The 22,539-nt window shown below is 41.3% G+C and overlaps 2 protein-coding genes across 9 annotated transcripts in view; one reads left to right on the top strand and one right to left on the bottom strand.

The window, feature by feature from the left end:
* Positions 1–2,931, top strand: part of COG5 (component of oligomeric golgi complex 5) — a 345,803-nt gene extending 342,872 nt beyond the window's left edge. Inside the window, exons 22-23 of one of the 3 annotated variants that reach the window (XR_002807321.2) lie at positions 397–608; positions 1,186–2,931. Coding sequence is in view for 2 of the 3 variants with exons in the window: in XM_023638887.2 (XP_023494655.2) it covers positions 397–442 (46 nt within the window). In the remaining variant the exon portion in view is untranslated. Of the gene's footprint in view, positions 1–396 lie in introns of all 3 variants that reach the window. The other 2 variants (XM_023638888.2, XM_023638887.2) reach the window with 2 other exon arrangements.
* The window catches only part of HBP1 (HMG-box transcription factor 1), a 33,433-nt gene extending 15,121 nt beyond the window's left edge, over positions 1–18,312 (bottom strand). The window contains exons 1-5 of one of the 6 annotated variants that reach the window (XM_070265439.1): positions 11,456–11,592; positions 10,550–10,757; positions 9,822–9,956; positions 5,163–5,346; positions 2,918–3,146 (exon numbers count right to left, since the gene is read on the bottom strand). In XM_070265439.1, the coding sequence (XP_070121540.1) occupies positions 2,918–3,146; positions 5,163–5,346; positions 9,822–9,824 (416 nt within the window). In that variant the 5' untranslated portion in view covers positions 9,825–9,956; positions 10,550–10,757; positions 11,456–11,592. Of the gene's footprint in view, positions 1–2,917; positions 3,147–5,162; positions 5,347–9,821; positions 9,957–10,549; positions 12,578–13,120 lie in introns of those variants that run through there. The other 5 variants (XM_070265438.1, XM_070265442.1, XM_001490734.7 and 2 more) reach the window with 5 other exon arrangements.
* Between the last annotated feature and the right edge of the window lie 4,227 nt (positions 18,313–22,539).

The following is a 22,539-nucleotide window of genomic DNA, read 5'->3' as shown; positions in this document are numbered from 1 at the left end:
TATTTATTCACTCATTTTCATATCACTAAGTACATATAAATGCGCATATTTTCACTCATGAAGGACGAGACCCCCAGGCAGGGCTCCTTGTCCAGTTCTCTCTTCTACTTTGATGTCGTCAGAAACTCTCAATATCAACAGGGCATCTAAGCTTAACGTGACTGACTGAACTCCATCCACCAACCACCCCATCACTGGGCAGATACAACGAACGACCTTAAGCTAAAATGCTGCAACTTATTATAGCAGAAAGCAGCCTATTTGCAACTTCTTTTAAGCGGACACTATTTTTTGTTTTCTCATACAAACTTGTTGAAAACCATCTACACATAAGGCCAGATTCCCCCTCGGATCACCTTAAAAAAAGTCATCCCTTCTCCCCTTTCCTCTCCCAAGTCTCTTTCCCAGGCATGCTCCTTCAGAGAACACGGCGCTCCCATGAGCGCATGGGGAGCCTCCCTGCCCAAACGGATCAGCCATTCAGAGGGGGGGCAGCAGAGGCCGCAAGCCCAAAAGGACGACCGGGAACGTGCACGGACTCAGGATGCGGACAGCAGCAGCCAGGACGACAGGGTCTAGGGGCAAATCTGTCTGAAGGACCCAATCAGGTCAATTCTCTGCCATGTCAAATAGGGATCTGATCCTTAACAGAAAAAAACTTGAGCATGTCTGTACTAACCCTCTTCTAAAAAAGGAGAGGGACATCATACTTTCCAATTCTTCCCTTATTCCCTGAGAAATTAGCCCCTCAATTTTTATTTTATCCTCATTAACATTTTTCATTATACTTTTGCAGAAATTACTTCTAAATGAGGATCTACTTTGCTTTTATGTTCATATCACTTAAATAAAAACCCCTCAAATTTCCATGCATCTTAGTATACTCTCCAATCAATTTTAGATTTCAAAATACCAATACTGAATGTTTTCATCTTTGCCAATTTCTTCCTTGTATTATACATTTAGATCTTTGTGAAATATTAGAGAATGGCCAAACTGTTAAAATTCCTTTAGTTCATCCCTGCTTTCATGACTAATAAAAGAAAAAGAGTTTATCAGTTCTTCTGTCTAACCATTTACAAGAGAAGTAACAATACAATGTTCTAAAATGTATATGGCCAAAATGTTCTGTAAAAATCAACATGCTGAACGTGTCTAAAACACTATTACCATTGGTCTCTCCAGCCCTCTATCTCTGCAGGGATAATCAATGTTACCTGTCCTCAACCCCCTGGAACCACACAGTTAGGACTCAGACATCCACAGCTCAACAGCTAACAGAGGGCACCGCTACGAGGAGCGGCCTGAACAGCCACTGACAGCGGGAGAAGGCAGCCAAGACTGCAGAGCAAGACTCCTGGTCTGCTCCCCTAGGAGGACAGGAAGCCCAGAAAGGGCAGCAGAGGACGAATTCACATCTTTTGGGAGATACGCCTTTACTCGTGTTTTTATTTATATTGACTTTCTTCTGAGGGGTTTACTCAACTTCCCATGAACTATTAGTCCTCATGAGTATGCTATGAAAAATAACCAGTATTATCTACAAACTAGAAAAGGGGGGAAAAGCAAGTCCTACAGTAAAATCAGGGTTTGTTTTTTTAAATTGTAAAAGAATTTTTAGCTTTTTGACTATTAAGGTTATAATGAAAACTGGGATTATAAAGGAATTACTATTCTGACAGACAAGTTTTCTTTCCTGTGGAAATTTTCATGGAATTAAACCAAAGGTAACTGAATTTGCTCAAATCAAGACCAATATCCTGCTAAAGAGAAGAAAACACATAACAATGAGTTGCAAGAAAACCAGGGCTTCACACCTAAGAAGCGTATTCTTTAGCAAAGAAGTATGCTCTTAGCAGCGCTACCCAAACCCAGTCATGCCTGCCTCGCCTAGCGTGGGGTGTGCTTTACCACCCACACGAGCACAAATATGCGCACTGCTCTCCCCTACAAACTCTCATTCACCCATGTCTTTCTGCACAGATAATTTCATAATTTCACGGGTAATTAATAAAATATTATCCACTTAGATGTCTCTAGGAATATTAGCTGGAAGCTTTCATAATTTCATAGCACAAAACTCATTTTCTTAAACTCTGGTCTGAGTAGATAAAACAGCGGCTTTTACCAATGGGAGTCCACTTTTATAAGTTCAAGATTTTAATATCAGAAATTTTACTATTAGCAAACAGATAAATAAGGCCACATACATAGTAGAAGGAAATAAACCTAGACCAAAAGGAACCAAACTCAAGGTTGATAAAAGTTTAAAACGTAAAGTTTATTATAATTACGGTTTTTTAGACAAATACACTTTTCATTTCTATAAGCAAAAATATATAATAAAAGTATTTCCTGGTCTGATTTATTTTTTATTTTTTAAGACTGGCACCTGAGTGAACAACTGTTGCCAATCTTTTTTTTTTTTCCGTCCTTCTTCTCCTCCCCAAAGCCCCCAGTACATAGTTGTATATTCTAGTTGTAGGTCCTTCTGGTTGTGCCATGTGGGACGCCGCCTCAGCATGGCCTGACCAGCAGTGCCGTGTCTGCGCCCGGGATCCGAACTGGCGAAACCCTGGGCCACTGAAGCAGAGCGCACGAACTTAACCACTCAGCCACGGGACCAACCCCTGACTTATTTTTCAATGAGTTTAAAATAATTACAAACATTTTCTGACTCTTCTGTTCTCATAACACTTTTATCTAATTCTAAAAGTATGAAATCATGATATTCGGTGAAATACCTCTTTGATCATTATAAGACAAGAAGCTTAATTCTAATTACTTAAATTCTAATGTAAGAAAACCATTCATTAGATGGTTAATAGCATCATTACTTTTTAAACTGGAAAAAAAATAATTCATAGCTTTTTGTAATGATAGAAGTTTTCAATAAAAATATAAGCAGTGTTCCTACCTGTTGTAAAACGAGCATTGCATCAGTGGGCTCTGTGGACTGGTGGCGATATTTGCTAATTCCGTTAGCCAATCCACCTCATTTTCACGGTAGGTATTTTCTGATATGTCTGAGGTATTCTGGTTCCAAGATGGCCTTGGATATTCTTGATGTGAAACATCTGAACTGAGCTGGTAGATGGCAGATGGGGTAGGATCGCTCTGAACAGCCTGAAGCTCAGGAAGGTCATCTGCAAACAAGCACACTCAAAATCATCAAGAGGAAATTAATGCGGGGAATGGTGTTATAATTACAGTCGGAAGAGACGTCCTCAAATTTAGCTAATTAATTTTGTGAGAGGAAAAGGTTAAAGTTAAAATGTTTTCCTGAATAAAACAAGCTTCAATTTAAAAAAAATGACACCTTATAACTTTAAGGGTCAACAGAGTCTGATGGAAAGTAAACCTAACAGATATAAATGTACTGATGACTTCACTACCCAAACCATGTAATCACCACCACTGTTCAGACTGGAAAACCAGATCTGTGATCTTCCCCCCCGTTTTTTATAGCTCACCTGGGAATAATCCATATACCACTCAGACATTTTTACAGTAACATGTTAATGAGGAAAAAGGCATTTTATGCGTGCATATATGTATTTACTGTTCACATACTTTATTAACCTGTACTGCAATTATGAAAACAACAATTTTCAAAGATAAGACTATAGATCATATAAATGTTTAGGTACTACTTATTCAACTTTGTCTATGCTAAATTATTTCTTTTTACTGAGAAATTCTGAACTCAGTAATATTTACTGGTATTTTTTCCTAAAAGTGTGTTCCTGAAAGGTAGTTCCTGACAGACTCTCAGCTCCCCGAGAGAGAAAACTACAAATAGTACCCAGGTACCGCTCCACACACCAAGGCTACAACACTATAAGGAAGACTGCATTCTAAAAACCAAATTAAAAAAGGAAAGGAGGGGAGCAAAAGCATCCTGCAGGCCTTAAAAAACCTCTCTATGAAACACACCTTCAGTATGTAAGTCAAGAAACCCCTCTAGTCTTGGGAGTCCTCCTGAACCGTCACTATAGAAGTACATACACAACTCCTATTCAGACAAAGATCCCATAAGAGCTGCCAGAACCGAAACGTCTTACTTACAAGCACTGATTCAGGAGACCCATTCATCAAACCGACTACAAGATATCTCCCTTTCACGGAGCAGCCAAAATATCCCACCAACTCAGGCTCACCTCACCGGGAACTCTCATGCTGCTGTAGCCATATCCCTTCCCTCACTGCCAACATTCTTCTTTACTGTAAAGGGTTCAGTTCTGTTTTTCAAGTTCAGAAAATTAACTACTTTTAATCTGAAGTAATGAGGGGTCATGCAAGTTTTTGACCCCCTGGGCCCTAAGTTCCCGATTTCCTCCTGAAAATGTGATGGTGGAGAATCAACTACCTGATTAAAATGGTGCTCCTTGCTCAAGGAATATCAGGGCCCCGTAACCCCCTGGCATTCAAACAGGTTATGTCCCCAGACCTTCAGGATCTCCGAATTCCCAGAGAGCACTCCAGCATATAATCTCCTCCATTTCATCATTTGTAAAATGAGGATAATGACATCTTCTCAGGGTTCTTGTGAACATTAAGGAAAACCACACATTAAATGTGGACAAAGCCAAGCTGAAAAGCTGGGCAGCAAGCCAAGGTCACTCATTAGGTGTGTATTCTTTAACACTGGCCTCAAAGTAATACAATTCAAAACTGAACCTCAACAACCTACATGTTTCTACAGGTCACACGGCTTGGAGTAGCTCAGCAGTACTGATAACCACAAACGTCAGATCCTCAAGTTTCAAGGGTCCACTGTAATCTCCCCATCATACCAAGAAACCAGCCATGAAGAACGGCCAAGCATCATTTACTGAGCTCACTGGGATGTTTCAAAGTAACCTCTTCTGAAAAGCCACACAGCAGGGTTTTCCTACGGTGTTTAATAGCCCAAACTTTACCCCCAAGGCAGTTTAGCTTGATAATTTATAGATGAGTCTCTGTGATAAACATAAATAGCCCAAAGTTAGATTGGGTTTAAGTAATATTTTACAAGCACTAACAAGAGAACACTGAAAACTCCTAGTGAACAAAAACGTCACATACTTTTTAGCAGTTCAAGGTAGGTGGAAAAGCTGACTAAACATGAAAATTAATCTGAATCTCAGTGAGATTCCTAAAAAACTTTTAATCTTGTTTACCAAGCTCCATGTGCTCGTCACAGGAGTTGTACCCAGGTGAAGATGGCAAATTTTCATTACACTGCAGCAACTCCAATGAGTCATTCATTCCTGAAGCTCTCTTGTCCATTACCAGCAGGAGTTTCTGTACTGCATTAGGCATCTGATTTGTCTTCACTTCCCACACCATGTTATGGTGCTCCGACTGAAAATAAAAATAATGTAAGTCATGTGATCTGGAGATTATATAAGTATAAAGTCAATCAGAGACATCACAATGTTGTAGCTTTAACTTAACCACACACTGCTGTTTGTATCCCCCTCAAACCCTCACCAGGATGACTCCCTGATAGTCTGGCCTACACCCACGTAGTCAGCTCTAAATGAAACCCAAATCCCAAAGGATTATTATCTTGAAGTTATAAACGTCTTTTCTTTAGAAGAATAACAGCACAGTTATATATACTTTTACTTCTTTAACCTAGTAACTCTCCTTTCAGACCCAAATATTGAGGCCAAGGAAACTTTTCTTTTAAACTTGTATCTTCAAATTTAAAAGTAAATTAACAAGATGCAGGCCTGAAGGCCTAGTAGTTAAAGCTCGGCACACGCCACTTCGGCGGCCCAGGTTCAGCTCCCAGGCGCAGAACCACACCACCTGCCTGTCAGCAGCCACACTGCGGGGGCAGCTCACACAGCAGAACCAGAAGGACCTACAACTATAACAGACAACTATGCACTGGGGCTCTGGGGAGGGAAAAACGAGAGCAAGAATGGCAACAGACGTTAGCTCAGGGCGAATCTTTCCCAACAAAAGAAAAACCCAACAAAAAACAAACAAACAAAAAACTTCATTCAAGTTTCATAAAAGTAAATTAAAAGAAAAAGTAAATTAACAAACTTTCCTTACTTAACAGAAGACTAAAGGAATACTCTATTCTTTTCATTTTTTGAAGAATTATTTTAATTTCTCTATTTACAAAGTATGTTCATTACAGTCATGTGTCACTCAACGACAGGGATACATTTTGAGAAATGCGTCATTAGGCAATTTCATCATTGTGTGAACGTCACAGAGCAGACTTACACAAACCCAGACAGCATAGTCTACTACACACCTAGGCTACACGGTACTGATCTTACAGAACACCATCGTAACAAGGACCAAAACCTTGTCATGTGGCACATGACCGTATTTTGTTTTCCCATCTTCTGAAAGTGACCAGGATTAACACACCTAAAATTACATTCTCTAAAGAATATTTAAGAGAGAGTTTCTTAGAATAGTCACATATTATACTTCTCATGAAAATAAAAATTTTATGTTTTCTTAATGAGAATTTGGGACCTAGCTATAATAAAAAGATACCTATTCTTCTGAATAAGCTATTATTCCTAGAAAAATGAATAATCATGGGAAATTTAGCTAAACAAATAGTAACTCCACCTTCATTTCAAGCCTACAAAGTTATCACAAGGAAGAAAATCACATAGGTTAATACACCCAAATAGTTTCTCAGTAAAGTCCACCAACCAAACTCTGTTATGAAAGTAAAATGTGGTTATACCCTTATGCTCCAGCCTTTGGATAATGATCAAATTGGTTATTTAATGGGTGACAACAGCAGGAAGATTTCCTGATTTCTCAGACTCCAGTCCAAATCTCTTTTAAAAAAAAATTCTAATGAGCTAATATGAAATACACAAAAAATTCTCACTAACATAACAGATAGTTTTTCCTCAAAATAAAACAATACAACATATTAATGTTAAAAGTCAAGTACCCCAGCCCAGGCTGATCACAAAATACAGCGTGGGGCTAAGCCAGTGGTGTAATGGTTAAGTGAGCACACTCCATTTCAGTGCCCCGGGGTTCTTGGGTTCGGATCCTGGGCGTGGACCTATGCACTGCTCATCAAGCCATGCCATGGCGGCATCCCACACAGAAAATAGAGGAAGAAAGGCACAGATGTTAGCTCAGCAACAATCTTCCTCAAGCAAAAAGAGGAAGATTGGCAACAGATGTTAGCTCAGGGCCAATCTTCCTCACACACAAACACACACACACACACACACAAATGCAGTGAAAAGATGTTTCTTGCTTAAAATCTATACCAGAGCTTTCTAAGCCATGATGTAATCACCAGCAAATACTGGCAACAGGGACAAATTTTGTTCTACAAAGGCTTTTTCATGATCTTTTTGTTATGAAATATGTTTTCCTGGCTATAAAATATACAATCACTGTGGAAAAGAGTGAAAAAAAGCATTTTTTAAAAAAAGGGATATAATGATTACTTCTAATCCCACCAACCAGATTTAGATACCGTTAACATTTTGGTGTATTACCTTACAATCCAATCTCTTTTTCATGTAGATATCTACAATCATATACTTTTCTTCACACTTCATATTATATATATTATCTTTCTCCTTAACCTAAGTTCATAAGCATTTTCCTATATCATTAATTTTCTCAAAGATCTATTTTAAAGTTAAGTAACATACATTATAAAGATGTACCAAAATTTACACTTCCCTCCTACTGTTGAGCACACTGTTCCCAGTTTTTTCACTCTTCTAAATAACACTGAAGTTACATTTTATTTTTTTAAAAGTATTTGTTTACATCTGATTATTTCTTTAGAATCCTAGAGACAGATCAGTAGGTGGATGGCAATTAAACATCTTAAGATTCTTATCACAGAGAGCCAAACTGCCTATTGCCTCACTTTCTTGCCAACATTCTATTTTGGATACCTTCTGCATGCAACCCTCAAAGATGACCCATATCCTGGGCATTGCTGTAGAGCCTTACTCAATCCCAACTGTAAGATGTAATACGGAGTAGGGAAAACGGCACTGGGTTAGGTGGAAAGAAACAAGGGTTTTGATTCCAGCTTGATCACTGAATATGACCTAAGTGACTAGCTTCTCACTCACTCACTCCCTTCATCTGTAAACTGGGGCTAATGGTTCCGTTCTACTTTCCGCCCAGAGTAGCTGTGAGGATGAACCAAAACAGAGTGAGTGAACGAAATGTAAGACGACTTAAAAAACTTTCTTATCCTTAGACTGACATAGCGCAAAACTGTAACGTACTCTGGGCACTTAATGTCCTAAACCGAACAGTTACTGAAAATAGTAGCAATAGGAAACCAGCCAGCCATTCAGCTTCAGCAATTTCCCGTATTTCCCTGGGAAATATGATGACAAGTTATCCAGCACATCTCAGTAAGTGAGGTATCACTCACGCAGTTACTTTAGGCAAGTAACAGTTTATCTAGCTAAAGATGCTGGAGAAATCCAAAAGAAACTAACACTTTTCTAGTTTAGCATGATCTACTACAGTCCGATTAATCACAGTCTTAGTATATAGTTAGAGCAAATCTGCTGGGGAGCGACATGAACATCTACTCGACTCTGCTTCACATACAGATGTGATCCGTGCAAGTCAGCCCCAGCGGCAATCTTAAACTTGAAAGTTTTCTCATTTTTTACGTCTTTAGGAAATTCAGAGGCGGCACTCTGCAGATCTATCTCCTCAGAGCTAGCCCCAAGCGTCTGAACCCGAGGGGCTCTCGGAACACACAGAGACAGGGCTGCAGCTGGGCCGCTCTTCCCCCTCCCTCTGCAGAGCTCTGGGGTTTTCTCAGTCTCCCCACCTCGATTCTCTCTCCCCATCAGCACGTCCTGCAGTGTCCACCATTCACCATTTACAGGACACTAACATCTCCTGGCAACTTCTATCATTTCTTCAGCACTGTGTCTTCGTTATCTACCAACATCCCATCACAATACTCCTCAAGTGAAGATGGAAAAAAACATTTCAATTTCAAAACAGAGCTACCTACAAATAACAAAAGGGACTAAATAAATACTTGTTAAATTTGAGTTCTGTGTGTTGGCCCCTCTCACTGCTCAAAGCCATCCAAAGTTTGGTCTTGAGATGATGGAGGTTTTGCTTCTGTAAACCTACTGTACAGTGAACGGCAGCCTAGACTTCAGGGCCACAGACTTGCGTTTCACTCGTGCTCGCCATGAAACCTGGGGCAGGTCATTAACCTCAACTTCATGTACCTCTACTTATCGCACAAGGCTATTGTGAGAATTAAATAAATACAGGAAAACAAAATTCAAATCTATATACAAATGTAAGTTTTCTGACTCTCATTTTTCTCTGTCCAAATATCCGGGGGAAGCATGGCCTGACAGAGTAAAGGAACACCAGAAGAGCATACTCAAAAATGCCCCCCCAGCCCCGACATTACACCAGTCAGACATTCGCTTTGACAACAAGCTGCTCTTTCAAACATCTCCTGGTAGAGCTAACCCTATTGTTCATTCATGCGTTTGTGCGCTGCTTTGGTCGAAGAGGATTCGACAGAATTTGCCATGTGTTGTAGTAACTCTGCACATGTCAACTCTTCACTAGATCAGTGATTCTCAAAAGAGAAGAGTAAAACGCTCCAGCAGCTGTGCTTTGAAACGTCACGTTCAATATCACAAACTTTTATTGGGTGGGCATGGGAAGGCCCTATGGCTTTTGTTTTGCAACTTTCAGAAGTAAATATCCACAAAATCTTGGAGAGACAAACGGAGAGGAAGAGGGGACTAGACATGGCTAATTCTCAGTGAACGAAAAAGAAGGAAATCAGGTTTTACTAAATGCCTACCTACCATGTGCAGAGCATTTCCACATACTTCATCTACTTCCACATGAATCTCAAAACAGCTCTGTGAACAAAGTAGTACTATGGATGAGGACAAGAGGACTCCAAAGACTGAATGGGACCATTTTCTTTTTGAAAAGAACTGAGAAAAAAGGGAAAAGGTATAGACCAACATGGGTTAGACTCCTACTTTCAAGAGCCTATTCAAGATATCAAGGAAAAGATCTCCCATCCACCCTCCCCGAATCCTGAACGACTTCTATACCAAGCTCAAACTGTTTGGGAGGAGGGGGTGAAGAGAAGATAATTTGCAATTAATTTATATCTGTAACAGGAGGAACTGAGGTATTTAAAACACATTATATAATTCCAAGCTAAAATGAGCCCCCATAACAAACTATATTAAATCCAACTTTCTCCACCAAAAGCAGCTGGGGCCCCTAAGGCAGTTCTTCTAGAACAGTTTCACTGAAACTTCAAACAAAAGATTTCAAAGAAATGTTTCTGCAACTCCAGATTGCCACAGTGTTAAGAAAACAAACAAACAAAAGCAACCCCCAACGGTGGGTGGTGGTCTCTCAGTGAAATACTCAAATCTGGACCGTCCCTCACCACCTCTACGGCTCTCAACACTTACCCTCTACCCCAAGGTTTCTCTTTCGTAAATGGGACGCGCATCTGTCTACCCATGGTAACTACGAGAGGTGTAAAAGATGCTGCATCCCATATCCTTACCTGGCTCCAGAGCACTCTTCTATCTCATCAGTCACTGCTGCCCACACTAGACTCCGCCTTTGCTGGCAGGGCCAGCGCTGCCCGCACAAGCTCTTATTAATCACAGCTACACAAGTTCTTATCAATTTTGTGCTCACTTGACATGGAAAGCTGATACTGATGAAGACAACAGAAAACCCAAATACACCAGTACAAGCCGTCCACAAGCCTGTTGAAGAGAGTATCGACAACTCAAATAGTATTCAAGACAAAGTCACTGTATCTAAAAAACTTGAAATCATCTAGAAATTCATATGTGAAAGAAACTTGTTTTCTTAAAGTTGACTGTAATCCAAAACATTTCACCTTACCTATAACAACTTGTGAAAAAAGCTTTTCTAGGCTTTAAAGGCTTCTATCGCTAGCCTTTAAAAATTCAATCAACTCCATTAGAAAACTATTCTTCTGTTCTCTCTCTAGAAGACTATAGTATAAATTATATGAAGCATCAAAGTAAAGGCAGATCAAAATATGAAGGAATGTGATTACTCATGTGTTAACGAACAAGAAGATCATTTTTCGTAAATTTTGTGACATACAAGGTATTTGTCGGCTTAAAAAAGATTAATCTGTTGATCTTCCCATTCTAATAGTCATTTTCACACTTAAGAGATAATACATGCAAAACACCTAGCATCGTCTCACTAACACGGTAGTTACTTCTTATCATTTATGACAGAAAAAAAGTACTGACATTTTCATTTCAAAGAGAAAAACCAATTGTCCGTCAAGGACCTTAGGGTCTAGCAGTTTATTCCGTCCTCAAGCCCAGGCCATTTGCCTTCACCCTTGAGCATAAGGATAGTGAGGAAAGGGTTCAAAGAAATTAAAATACAGTGGAGGAGACAACTCTTAGAGCACCAGTACCGTGTTTGAAGTCTGAGAGGGAGGCAGTGTGAAGCGTGGAAAACGGGGGCGATCGGTGTGCAGGGAAATCCTGGGACAATGGAACTTTTTAACTAACGGACGTGCTAGAAGTGTGCAAACTGAACGAAGGGGAAGGGCTGTCCAAACAGAAAGAAAAGGTAATTGGGCTTATGAAACTAAACACGGAAACTAGAAAGTGAAATCAAATTTTCATTCTATAAATAATCTACGAGTCAAGTTAGAATAAACAGCAGTATTGCGCTGTAAAGCGGTTAAATGGCTTCCTCAAAAGTAGATCAAAAAGTTACGGAGTGGATTTAATTCTTTTGAATAGAATTCGAATTTCCTTAAAACTTTGTCGAGTATTGCCTACCCAGCAAGAACTGAGCAGTTTAATCAAAGAAACTGAACAGATGACCCTAACACTCTTGTCAGAGAGCTAAAGCATAAAATTGAAAAAAAAAACACCCACAAAGACGGAAGGCACTCGGAATACTTTACAAACGGAGATGATCAACAGTTAAACAACAGACAAGTATTCACAAACGTTAAAATTATTCCAACTCTCAAAAGGTAACTTTAATTTCAAAACCACTGTTAGGCGTCATCTGCGACTGCTGGTTCGAGGGAAAGAATCTAAAGCACCCCGTCGGAATAGTTGGTGGCACGCCAACCCCTCCCAGTGTACACAGCTCCCGCGTGCCCTCCTCCCGTCTCAGCATCAGCGGCCCCCTGAGCTAAGGACTCGCGCGGAGCCCCGCGGCCGGCGCTCCTCGGAAAAAGGATTCTTGCTGAACACACTGAGGAATGAACTCCAGCCAGCGAGGGAACTCCCCCAGGCAGCGTTTCCAGAAGCTACCCACACCGGGCCCTGGCTATCGACTTCGCCGGGATTCTTTTTTGTTTTGCTCTCCTCGGCCCGGGGCAGCAGCGCAGGCTGGAAGGCGGGGCCTGGGATCGCCTGCCAAGCCCCGACTGCGGGTCACCCCGCGGCAGCGCCACCCGGCGCTCGCCAGGGCCATCCCCCACCCTCTTTCGCCATTCATCGCGCTGCCCTCCCCTCCCCCCATCATGTGACCGCCGCCTGGACTCCAGGCTTGTTTTTCCCCTCGGCTCAGCCCCAGCGCGCAGGCGCGTCAGAGCCCATTCATTCGAACTGCGTAACAATGAGCCCCGGGGCCCAGGGGCTCAGCGAGCCGCCCGGCCCGGCCCGAGCCCCTCACGGCCCCGCAGGGGGCGGCGCCTCGCCGGGCTCCCCCGGCCCCGCCGGCCGCCCGCCCGGCCCCCCGCCCACACGCGGGGAGCTGAAGTCAAACTTTCCTGGGCAGCCCCGGCGCCGCGGCGGCCCCTTCCCCGCCCGGCCCGACCCGGCCCGCCCCGTCTCCGCACCCGGCCCGGCCACCCACCGCGCGGCCCGGCCCGCTCGCCGCCGCGCCGGCTCCTCCCAGCCCCCGCCCCCGGGACCCCCTCGGGCCGCGCCGCCGCCGCAGCCCGGCACCGCCGCGCCCGAGGGCTCGCCGCCCGGACGGCTGGCTGCCCCCGCCGTGAGGGCCGCCCGCCGAGGACGCTGAGCGCGGCCGCGGGCTCGCCCGGCCGCCGGGGCCCCGCGGGATCCTGCCCCTCCCGCCCCACCCCCACCCCTTCCCGAACGGGAGGACAACAAACCCGCCGCCGAGTGCGGGCAGCTCCGGCGCGGGCCGCCCCGGCCGCGACAACCCCGCCGGCGGCTCGCGGACCCCCTCTCCGACTGTCGCCGGCCTCCCTGGCGCGCGTTCCTGCTCCCGCCGCCTCTCTCACTCCTCAACCGAAACTTTCCTACTTACCAAACCCGTCGCCATTACCAAGTCTTTCAAGCTCCGTCTTCCCCCTCCCCTCAACCCCCCGGGGGTTGAGCCTCCTCCCAGCTCTTTCGCTCCCTCATTGGGCTGCGGGACTGCCACTCGGGCCTTCCCCTTCCCCATTGGGTGATACCGTGGTCCGTCTCGGGGGGCGGCCTTGTATTGACTTTTGTGTTGTGTTTACTGGAGAAGACGGCGTGTCAATCACTACAGCGAGCGCTTCGGATTGGATTGCTGCCGAGACTCCGGGGACCCAAGCCAAACTTCGCCCACGAAATGGATTGTGGGTTCGTAGTCTCAACCTTCCTCCTTTTCTCTGGGAAACTGCAGGCCGGAGGAACCGGTTGGACTACATATCCCAGAGGTGCGTGGAAAGCGCAGTCTTGATAGTAAACAAGAGTCATAGGGACACGTGTATCAGCTCGTTTGTTTTGGTGTCTAGGACAAAAGGGAGGGGGCGGAGGAAGGGAGTGTTTTAAAGCTTTGGCCTCTTCCCTTCCTTTGGGCCTGTGCTAGCGCTCAGAACAGGCCCAACGTCTCAGAGCAGCACCCATTCCGGGCCATAAACAGGCAGGATCGCTCGCTGCTCGAGTTTGGCTGGAGGCCAAGGTATTGTTTTAGTGCGAGGGGAAGGAGATGACTGCACAAGCGGAAGCACAGCAGCCTCGCGAGGGACCCAGTCACCCACAAATCACGGTCGCGGGCATGATGGGGATAATAAAGGTGGTGCTGGGCTCCAGCGGGAAGAACTAGAATTCCTTTTTCCTGAGCCTTGCCTCGCCACCCTCCGGGACAGACACTTGAGAGGTTTTCTTTGCCAGCTCTGTTCAGTTCACCCAAGATTTGTTGAATGCCGGCTATGTGCCAGGCACTGAGAGGCTTGGGAATGAACAGCGAGAGAGAAGCTCAGGGTCTAGAGAATTTACAAAGCTGGAAGCGGAGTGGGCGATTACTATTGACTTTGAAATTGAAGCAAGTCAAACTGGTGTTCTCTATATTGACCGGCTTGCTCGGGGGGTTAAGGTAATCCAGAGGGGTATAATTTGTGACTTAAATTGACTTAATTTGGGAATCATTGTCTAAATTTCTCTGGTGAGTTTTTGTTAGCCATTTTCCCCCTCATTACAGCTGGTCACTGATGAAAGAGAAGAATGTCTTTCCAATTCGTTTCTACTAGGAGTTCCTCCTTAACTTACTAATGCTCTGACTCACCAGAGGCTGGCTTCTCTGGCTTTATAGTTGTCTTCACTTTAAACATGGCTGCCCAGCACAGTCCACCTATTTTGTAATTGATGGTTTTACCGTTCACGTTACACAGACATGATTAAGCTTTTTTCCTTTGAACCTTTGGTGTTTAATCATTTATGCTGTAGGTTTTATATCTTTAGGTTACTAGATGTATGCTTAGTGTTTAAGAGGAGAACTTACATTAGTAAGAAATCCGTAAAGTCAAACTTTTGAAAAGAACGCGAAATCATAGCTAATTATTCTTAAACTCCCTACATTTCTTGAATTTTTAAATCTACCTAAAAGTAACATAAGAAATGAAGAAATCCCAAATAACCCTATGTTGAAATGAGTTTTCAGTTCTTTTAGTGATTCCCTGTTTGAATCCTTGAAGTGAAATTATTTGTAAGATAGTCCTCTCTGTGATCAAAGATGTACTTTCTGTATTCACAAATAGTAATCAAACAGGTTTTTTTTCTTAAGATAATTCAGAGGGCCAAGAAAATGCCTCCGTTTTTCCCTGAGGAAAAAGTACAAGATTTGAACCGATCATCTTTCAGAGATTGTGATCCAAAAAAGAACTTGACTGTGTCCCTGCTATCCTGTAGATCCTTATTTCCTCATTTCCTCCTCCTCTGTTTTTTCAGTGGAGGTTCATTGCGCCCCAAAATTGACACTATAAACTCCAATGTGTAAGTTCTTCATAAGAAAAATCCGTGGAATTTACTTACTCATTTAAAATTAAAATCTGAGATATTTATAACTAACTCCCTCCAGGAAACTAAAAAGCTTTCCTTTCAAAAGAATGAGCTCTCAAGAGCATGAACCCCTCCTTTCCCTCTTCATTGCATAAACCAGGAGTTCTGCTTTCGGTTAAACCTTACTTTATTTGAAAAGTTTTTCTATTTGAAAGTTTTTACTAAAGGCTTAGTGCAGATATTTTTCTTCGTGGACACTGTGATGGGAAGAATAATTTCCACTTCAGATCAAGATATTGTGCATTCTTAGAAGTAAGAATTTATCTTTTAGTAGCACTGTGAAGTTTTTTCTGTTCACTCATTCATTCAAAAATATTTAGTTCCTACTATTTGTTGCCCACTGTGCTGGACTGATAAAGATACAAAGATATAAAATATTTTCACATACTTTCATCTTTGCCCAAGTCATTGAATATAAAGGTAAAATTCTGATAGTTCAGTCACAACTGATTAAGTATCTGTGTTAGAATTCTCTACCCCTTTCAGTAGACAATTAGTTCTGTCTTCTGACTTCCCTGGGAAACTAAATGATGACATTAGTACCTGATGTATATTCAACAGGAACATCCTTATTATTATTTAGGTGACTGACAAAATCAGCCAACTCATAAGCCAGAACAAAGATTAAAGCACCAAACTAGTAAGATCTCCTTGGAAATCTTTACATATATAAATTCTACTCTTCCACTGAAACAGATATAATTAAAGAACTTTTATCTGTTCTTCAGATGTCTCCACGATAAAATTAACATTAAAAAATCAGTGTCTTTAAATAACACTCTTGGTTAGCACAGGTACAATATATATACACCCACATAATTATACACATAAACTATGCCAAAATGTGTCAGGAAGTTATCTAAAATCAAGATGTCTTTTCAACAGTTGTAAAGTTACTTCTGTTATCATAATGAAATATCAAGTTCTAATTTTTTAAAGATAGTAAGAATAAAAAGGTAAATCCTATTTAGGGGTGAAATTAAACAGTGTATTTCCCTTGATTCCACCACATTTGGCCTACCAATGACTACACTGCTGGACTAAGAAAAAAGTTCAAGCACACAGCACTGCTTGAATACTGAGAATGTCGCTTTTCAAATTGTCAAAAGGTAAGCAAATGAAATCACTCAAATCAAGTACTAAAATTAGGAAATGGAGCACATGTGTGGTCTAAAACAGTAAGTGCCCACACTTTTCAGATAGCATCTTTCTTGGTAGACTATTTAAACTCTCACAGATATCCTTCCATATATCTTACCATATTTTAAAATGAGTTATTATAAAGTTATATAATTAGTTGAAAGTACTCAGGTAAACTCAAATCGTAATGAAATGCCTAGGAGCCAAAGATGTATTATGTGTTTCTTGTGCTTGTAATTACTGATGCAACTAAAAGTTTAAATTTGGTTCTGATGACCATAAAGCAAGACCCTTCTTCGGTAGTCAGTATGTGGGTCAACATTACCACCAGCAGGAGGAAGAGTCAAGGGAGAAAAGAGAAATCAAGAATGATTGTTGGGTTTCTAGCTTGGGTAAGGTTTCTGGCTTAGGTGATTGTGTTTTGTTGATGCTATTGACTGAGATAGGAAATGCTGGCAAGAACAGATTTGGAGACTGGGAGAGGGGAAAGGATGGGTTCAACTTTAGATGATGAACTGGCTGTGTAGGCAAGAAATTGATGTACAGGGTTCCTGTTAGCAGCTGAACATGTTTGGAGTTTAGAAGATCCAAGTCTAGAGAAATAAACTTGGCTATCCTCAGGACATAGAGGGGACTACCTATGTGGTTTCAATTGCCCTCAAAAAGCTGTTCTAAGTTGTCCCATTTGGTATAAATGAAAATGTGAGTATTTAGAGAGGGCAACAAATAATTCTACTTAATCCTACTTCCAATTTGGAAAAACAAGCAGCAGCAATATGAGGATTTTCATTTGCTCAAATGACTCTTCTCATGTCTTTCATTGGAAATTTTCTAGACTGGATAATTCCTGTTATCTGAACCGTGGACCACAATTTCCCACACTTTTTTCTGCTCATGTCTGTTTGGTATCCCAGGCCCTTCTCTGTGTATTTTCTTTCAGTTTCCAGTCAAATGCACCTCATTTTAGAGACAATTAAGTCTGCTACAATGCAATTAAAACCATAAGAACAGTATGTGCGTAGTCTTACCACACTGGGCCACGCTTGATATTTCTGCTTCCCCCAGTGTTTACATCAGCTCCTCCTCCTCTCTCAGTCACCATCTCTTACGCAACGTTTTGTCTGGGCAATGAATAGATGCCTGCAGAAAAAATGAGTGAAAACATAGGGGAAAACAAGCAGCATGAGTTTTCATGTTAACATGTAGTGGATTATGTGTTAGGCCGTACGTCATATGCTCTTTTGAACACTGACTCTCGAATAGCTCCCATGTGCTTTCTTGCTCTATATCTTCATCACTAGCATTTGAGAACAGGTCTCATCTTCTAGCTACATTATATAATAGGGACTATTCTGCGTCTTCCTCACGGTGTCAGTCACACAAAGGCAAACACCATGTGTCTAATTAATATACTTCAATTCTTCAAGCTAAACAGCATGTCATAATGTGCTATAGTAATAAAAATGTTGAGGATATTTAAGTTCAGCTTTAAGGAGCAATTAGGAGAAAAAGATTTGCTAAAGATGTCTTTATAGCAAGCACCTCTCCTAAAATAAAATATGATTTGGCTTAAAAAAATGTCATTTGTGTACATTTCAAGAATATAGTTATTTTGTAAAGGGAAGTACACTTGTATTAACTGTCAGTCTTTGGCCTAAAAGAGGCAGTGGAATGCTAGGAATACACATTTATTCTCCTGTTCCTCAGCAGGATACACGGACATTTCCAATTAGGACAAAGATGGAAAATCAGCGATCAGAACTTTATCCAACATTTTGACTGGTTATATTTATTGCTCATAAACTCATTCAAGGGTTCCACTTTGTTACCTTTTTTCCTGTTAAATAGAAAACATTTAGCTCAGGTGCCAATCTTTAAAAACAAAAAAGAAAAAAAAAAATATTGGCCACAGTTGTTAGCTCAGGTGCCAATCTTTAAAAAACAAAAATAGAAAACATTTAGGGTTTCACTTCCGGGTTGTTGCAGTCAAGGGCCAAGGCTGCTTTTGTCACCTCAGAGTCCATTTCCAGGTGGCACTGCAACTTCCCCTTGCACCTGGAAATAAGGGCCTTCTTCTGGTTTTCCAGTTGAGAGTACAAAACGCCTTTCCTTACTACAGCAACTCCGTTATAATTGGTACTAACAAAACATTTCCTGTCTGCACATTCTGCAGTAGTATTTTTTATATTTGGGAAAATGGCAAGGGTCAGGCTGTGGTTAAATCAAAATCTGGGAGAGCCACCTCAAAGGGGGCATTTCATTTTTCTGGTATAGACATTTACTTCCACATCACACATCATCACATCTTCCCACGTATCAATGTTACATGCTTCTTCAGGATTTCCTAGGCAATGTTAGATTTACAAACTGAGCATCAAGGGACAGAATGACTCAGATCTGTTGGTCAAATAAAGTTCTGCTCTCAAAAAAATCTTAATGTCTCCTTTGGAAACTTTATGCAAATATCTCTATACAGTGGGCTCAATAAATTCATTATTAGGAAAATATATGAGGCCAAGAATTGCCCAAGGAACCAAGAGCTTTCAGTGGCCCATGAGTTCTGCCATGGACTCACAAAGTAGGTGAATTTCAAGTTCCTGATTCTCCTGGGTTATACAGGTGAATTGACTTAAGTTCTCATAGTTATTATCGGGCAAACAAGTCCTCGGAAAATAGCTGGTGTACTTTACTGCTTCTATTTCCATAATACTTTCAAGGTGTTTTTAAAAAATACCTGTGAAGGCTAACAACTATATAGTTTCAGTCACTCAACATTCCTTATAATTCTATTTCTCCCTGATGTATTAATAATTCTGCTTCTCCCTTAGGTATTAACATAATTGGATATTAGAATGCCTTCTTCAGTTCCTTAACAAAGCCTTGGCTTATGCAGATGCTTTACTTACCGCTCTAGGCTTACAGCGTATAAGTTTCTTTAAGAATGCCTAAGGTCATCTAATCCTTGTTATAAACATGACATTTTCTTGAGAAAATTAGGGAATATTATATCAGTATTTTAAAGATGCTTTAGAAAGGAAAAGGACTAGCACTTAATCTTACATATTTCAATAAAATCAGAGGCCTTTGCTTCACGCCCTGTTTCACTTGCAGCTTTCCTTAGCATTTTAAATAGTCTGCTAGCAAGAGTTTATTAACAGTAAGCCAAATACATTCACCCAGCTGTGTCACACATAGTGTATATGTTAAAATATTTGCACCAAGCCCTAGTTCATATTGATATGTAGGAAACACACACACACACCTAGACACACACTTGATATTTATTTAAAACAAGTAAGGGGAAGCATCTTTGCGTTAAAAGAATGTTCTCTGAGAACTCAAGAATACAATCCCATTTACAATCGCTACAAAAATTAAAAAAGAAATCTAGGAATAAATTTAACCAAGGAGGTGAAAGACCTATACAATCAAAATTGTAAGACATTACTGAAAGAAATCGATGACATAAAGAAATGGAAAGAGATTCCATGCACATGGATTGGAAGAAAGTTAAAATGTCCATACTACCTAAAGCAATCTACAGATTCAATGCAATCCCAGTCAGAATCCCAATGACATTCTTCACAGAAATAGAACAAAGAATTCTAAAATTCATATGGGGCAACAAAAGACCCCAAATAGCTAAAGCAATCCTGAGAAAAAGAACAAAGCTGGAGGCATCACAATCCCCGACTTCAAAATATACTACAAAGCCATAGTAATCAAAACAGCATGGTTGGGTACAAAAAGAGACACAGATCAATAGAACAGAATTGAAAGCCCAGAAATAAAACCACACATCTCTGGACAGCTAATCTTCAACAAAGGCACCAAGAAAATACAATGGAGAAAGGAAAGTCTCTTCAATAAATGGTGTTGGGAAAACTGGATGGCCATGTGCAAAAGAATGAAAGGAGACCACTATCTTTTGCCATACACAAAAATTACTTGAAGGTAAGACATGAAACCGTAAAACTCCTAGAAGAAAATATAGGCAGTACACTTTTTTTTTTTTGAGGAAGATTAGCCCTGAGCTAACATCTGCCACCAATCCTATTTTTTTGCTGAGGAAGACTGGCCCTGAGCTAACATCTGTGCCCATCTTCCTCTACTTTATATGTGGGATGCCTGCCACAGCATGGCTTGATAAGTGGTACATAGGTCTACACCTGAGATCCAAACCAGCGAACCCTGCACTGCTGAAGTGGAACATGCGAACTTAACTGCTGCGCCACCAGGCTGGCCCCAGCAGTACACTCTTGACATCAATCTTAGAAGGATCTTTTCAAATACCATGTCTACTCAGGCAAAGGAAACAAAAGAAAAAAATAAACAAATGGGGCTGGTCCGGTGGTGTACTGGTTAAGTTCACGTGCTCCACTTCGGCAGCCTGGGGTTTGCAGGTTTGGATCCCGAGGTGCAGCCCTAGCACCCCTCTTCAAGTCATGCTGTGGTGGCATCCCACATAAAAGAGAGGAAGATTAGCATCAGATGTTAGCTCAGGGCCAATCTTCCTCACAAAAAGAATAAACAAATGGGACTTCATCAGAATAAAGAGCTTCTGCAAGACAAAGGAAAGCAGGAACACAAAAAGACAACCCACCAACGGGGAGAAAATATTTGCAAATCATATATCCAACAAGTGGTTGATCTCCAAAATATATAAAGAACTCATACAACAACAACAAAACAAACCGATCAAAAAATGGGCGGAGGATATGAACAGACATTTTTCCAAAGATATACAGGTGGCCAATAGGCACATGAAAAGATGTTCAACATCACTAATCATCAGGGAAATGCACATCAAGACTACATTGAGATATCACCTTATACCCATTAGAATAGCTATAATTGGGGCCAGCCCCGTGGCCGAGTGGTTAAGTTCGCGTACTCCACTTCGGTGGCCCAGGGTTTCACCAGTTCCAATCGTGGGAGCAGACATGGCACTGCTCATCAAGCCATGCTGAGGGGGCATCCCACATGCCACAACTAGAAGGACCCACAACTAAAAAATACACAACTATGTACTGGGGGGCTTTGGGAGAAAAAGGAAAAAAAAAATCTTAAAAAACAAAAAGAATGGCTATAATCATCAAGACAAAAAATAACAAATGTTCGAGAGGAGGTGGAGAAAAGGAACCTAATACACGCTGGTGGGAATGCAAACTGGTGCAAACACTATGGAAAACAGTATGGCGATTTCTCAAAAAATTAAAAATAGAAATACCCTATGACCCAGCAATCCCACTACTGGGTATTTATCCAAAGAACTTGAAATCAACAATATAAAGAGACTGACACACCCCTATGTTCATTGCAGCACTATTCACAATAGCCAAGATGTGGAAGCAACCCAAGTGCCCATCGACTGATGAATGGATAAAGAAGATGTGCTATATATACACAATGGAACACTACTCAGCATAACAAAGACCAAATTGTCCCATTTGCAAGAACACGGATGGACCTTGAGGGTATTATGTTAAGCGAGATAAGCCAGACAAAGACAAACACCATATGATTTCACTCATATGTGGATGATAAACACACGGATAAAGAGAACAGATCACTGGTTACCAGAGGGGAAGGGAGTTGGAGGGTGGGCATAAGGGGTAAAGGGGCACATATGTATGGTGATGGACAAGTAACAATGTACAACTGAAATTTCACAATGTTATAAACTATTATATATAAAAAAAATTCTCCAAGAAGAATTCTTACCACCTACAATGCATCCTTGAATAAAAGTTCAACAGAGAATTTCCACCTGGTAAGGATTCTTGGTTAGTGATTAAATAATGACATCCACGAGTCAAAGTAGAGGTATTTTAATTAGTTACTTTAACACAGAAATTCCCTAAATTCCCAGATTTATTTAGTTATTCCAAATGGCCAAATTAGTCTGCAATATACCACAGTTATTTATATCACATATGATTAATAGTTAAAATTTTAGAAAACCTATTGCCATACAGAATACTTCTTGCTGTATTATGCCCAAGGGGATCGCTGCCACATAGGCCACAGCACTATCATGCTTTCACATAATGCAGGATGCACTACGTAAGTCATACTAAAGAAACAAGCCAAAAAAAAAAACTTCATTAAAAACAACATA

Source organism: Equus caballus, chromosome 4 (assembly GCF_041296265.1).
Source record: "Equus caballus isolate H_3958 breed thoroughbred chromosome 4, TB-T2T, whole genome shotgun sequence".
Classification (NCBI taxonomy): Eukaryota; Metazoa; Chordata; class Mammalia; order Perissodactyla; family Equidae; genus Equus; species Equus caballus.
This window is presented reverse-complemented; position numbering and strand designations above follow the sequence as displayed.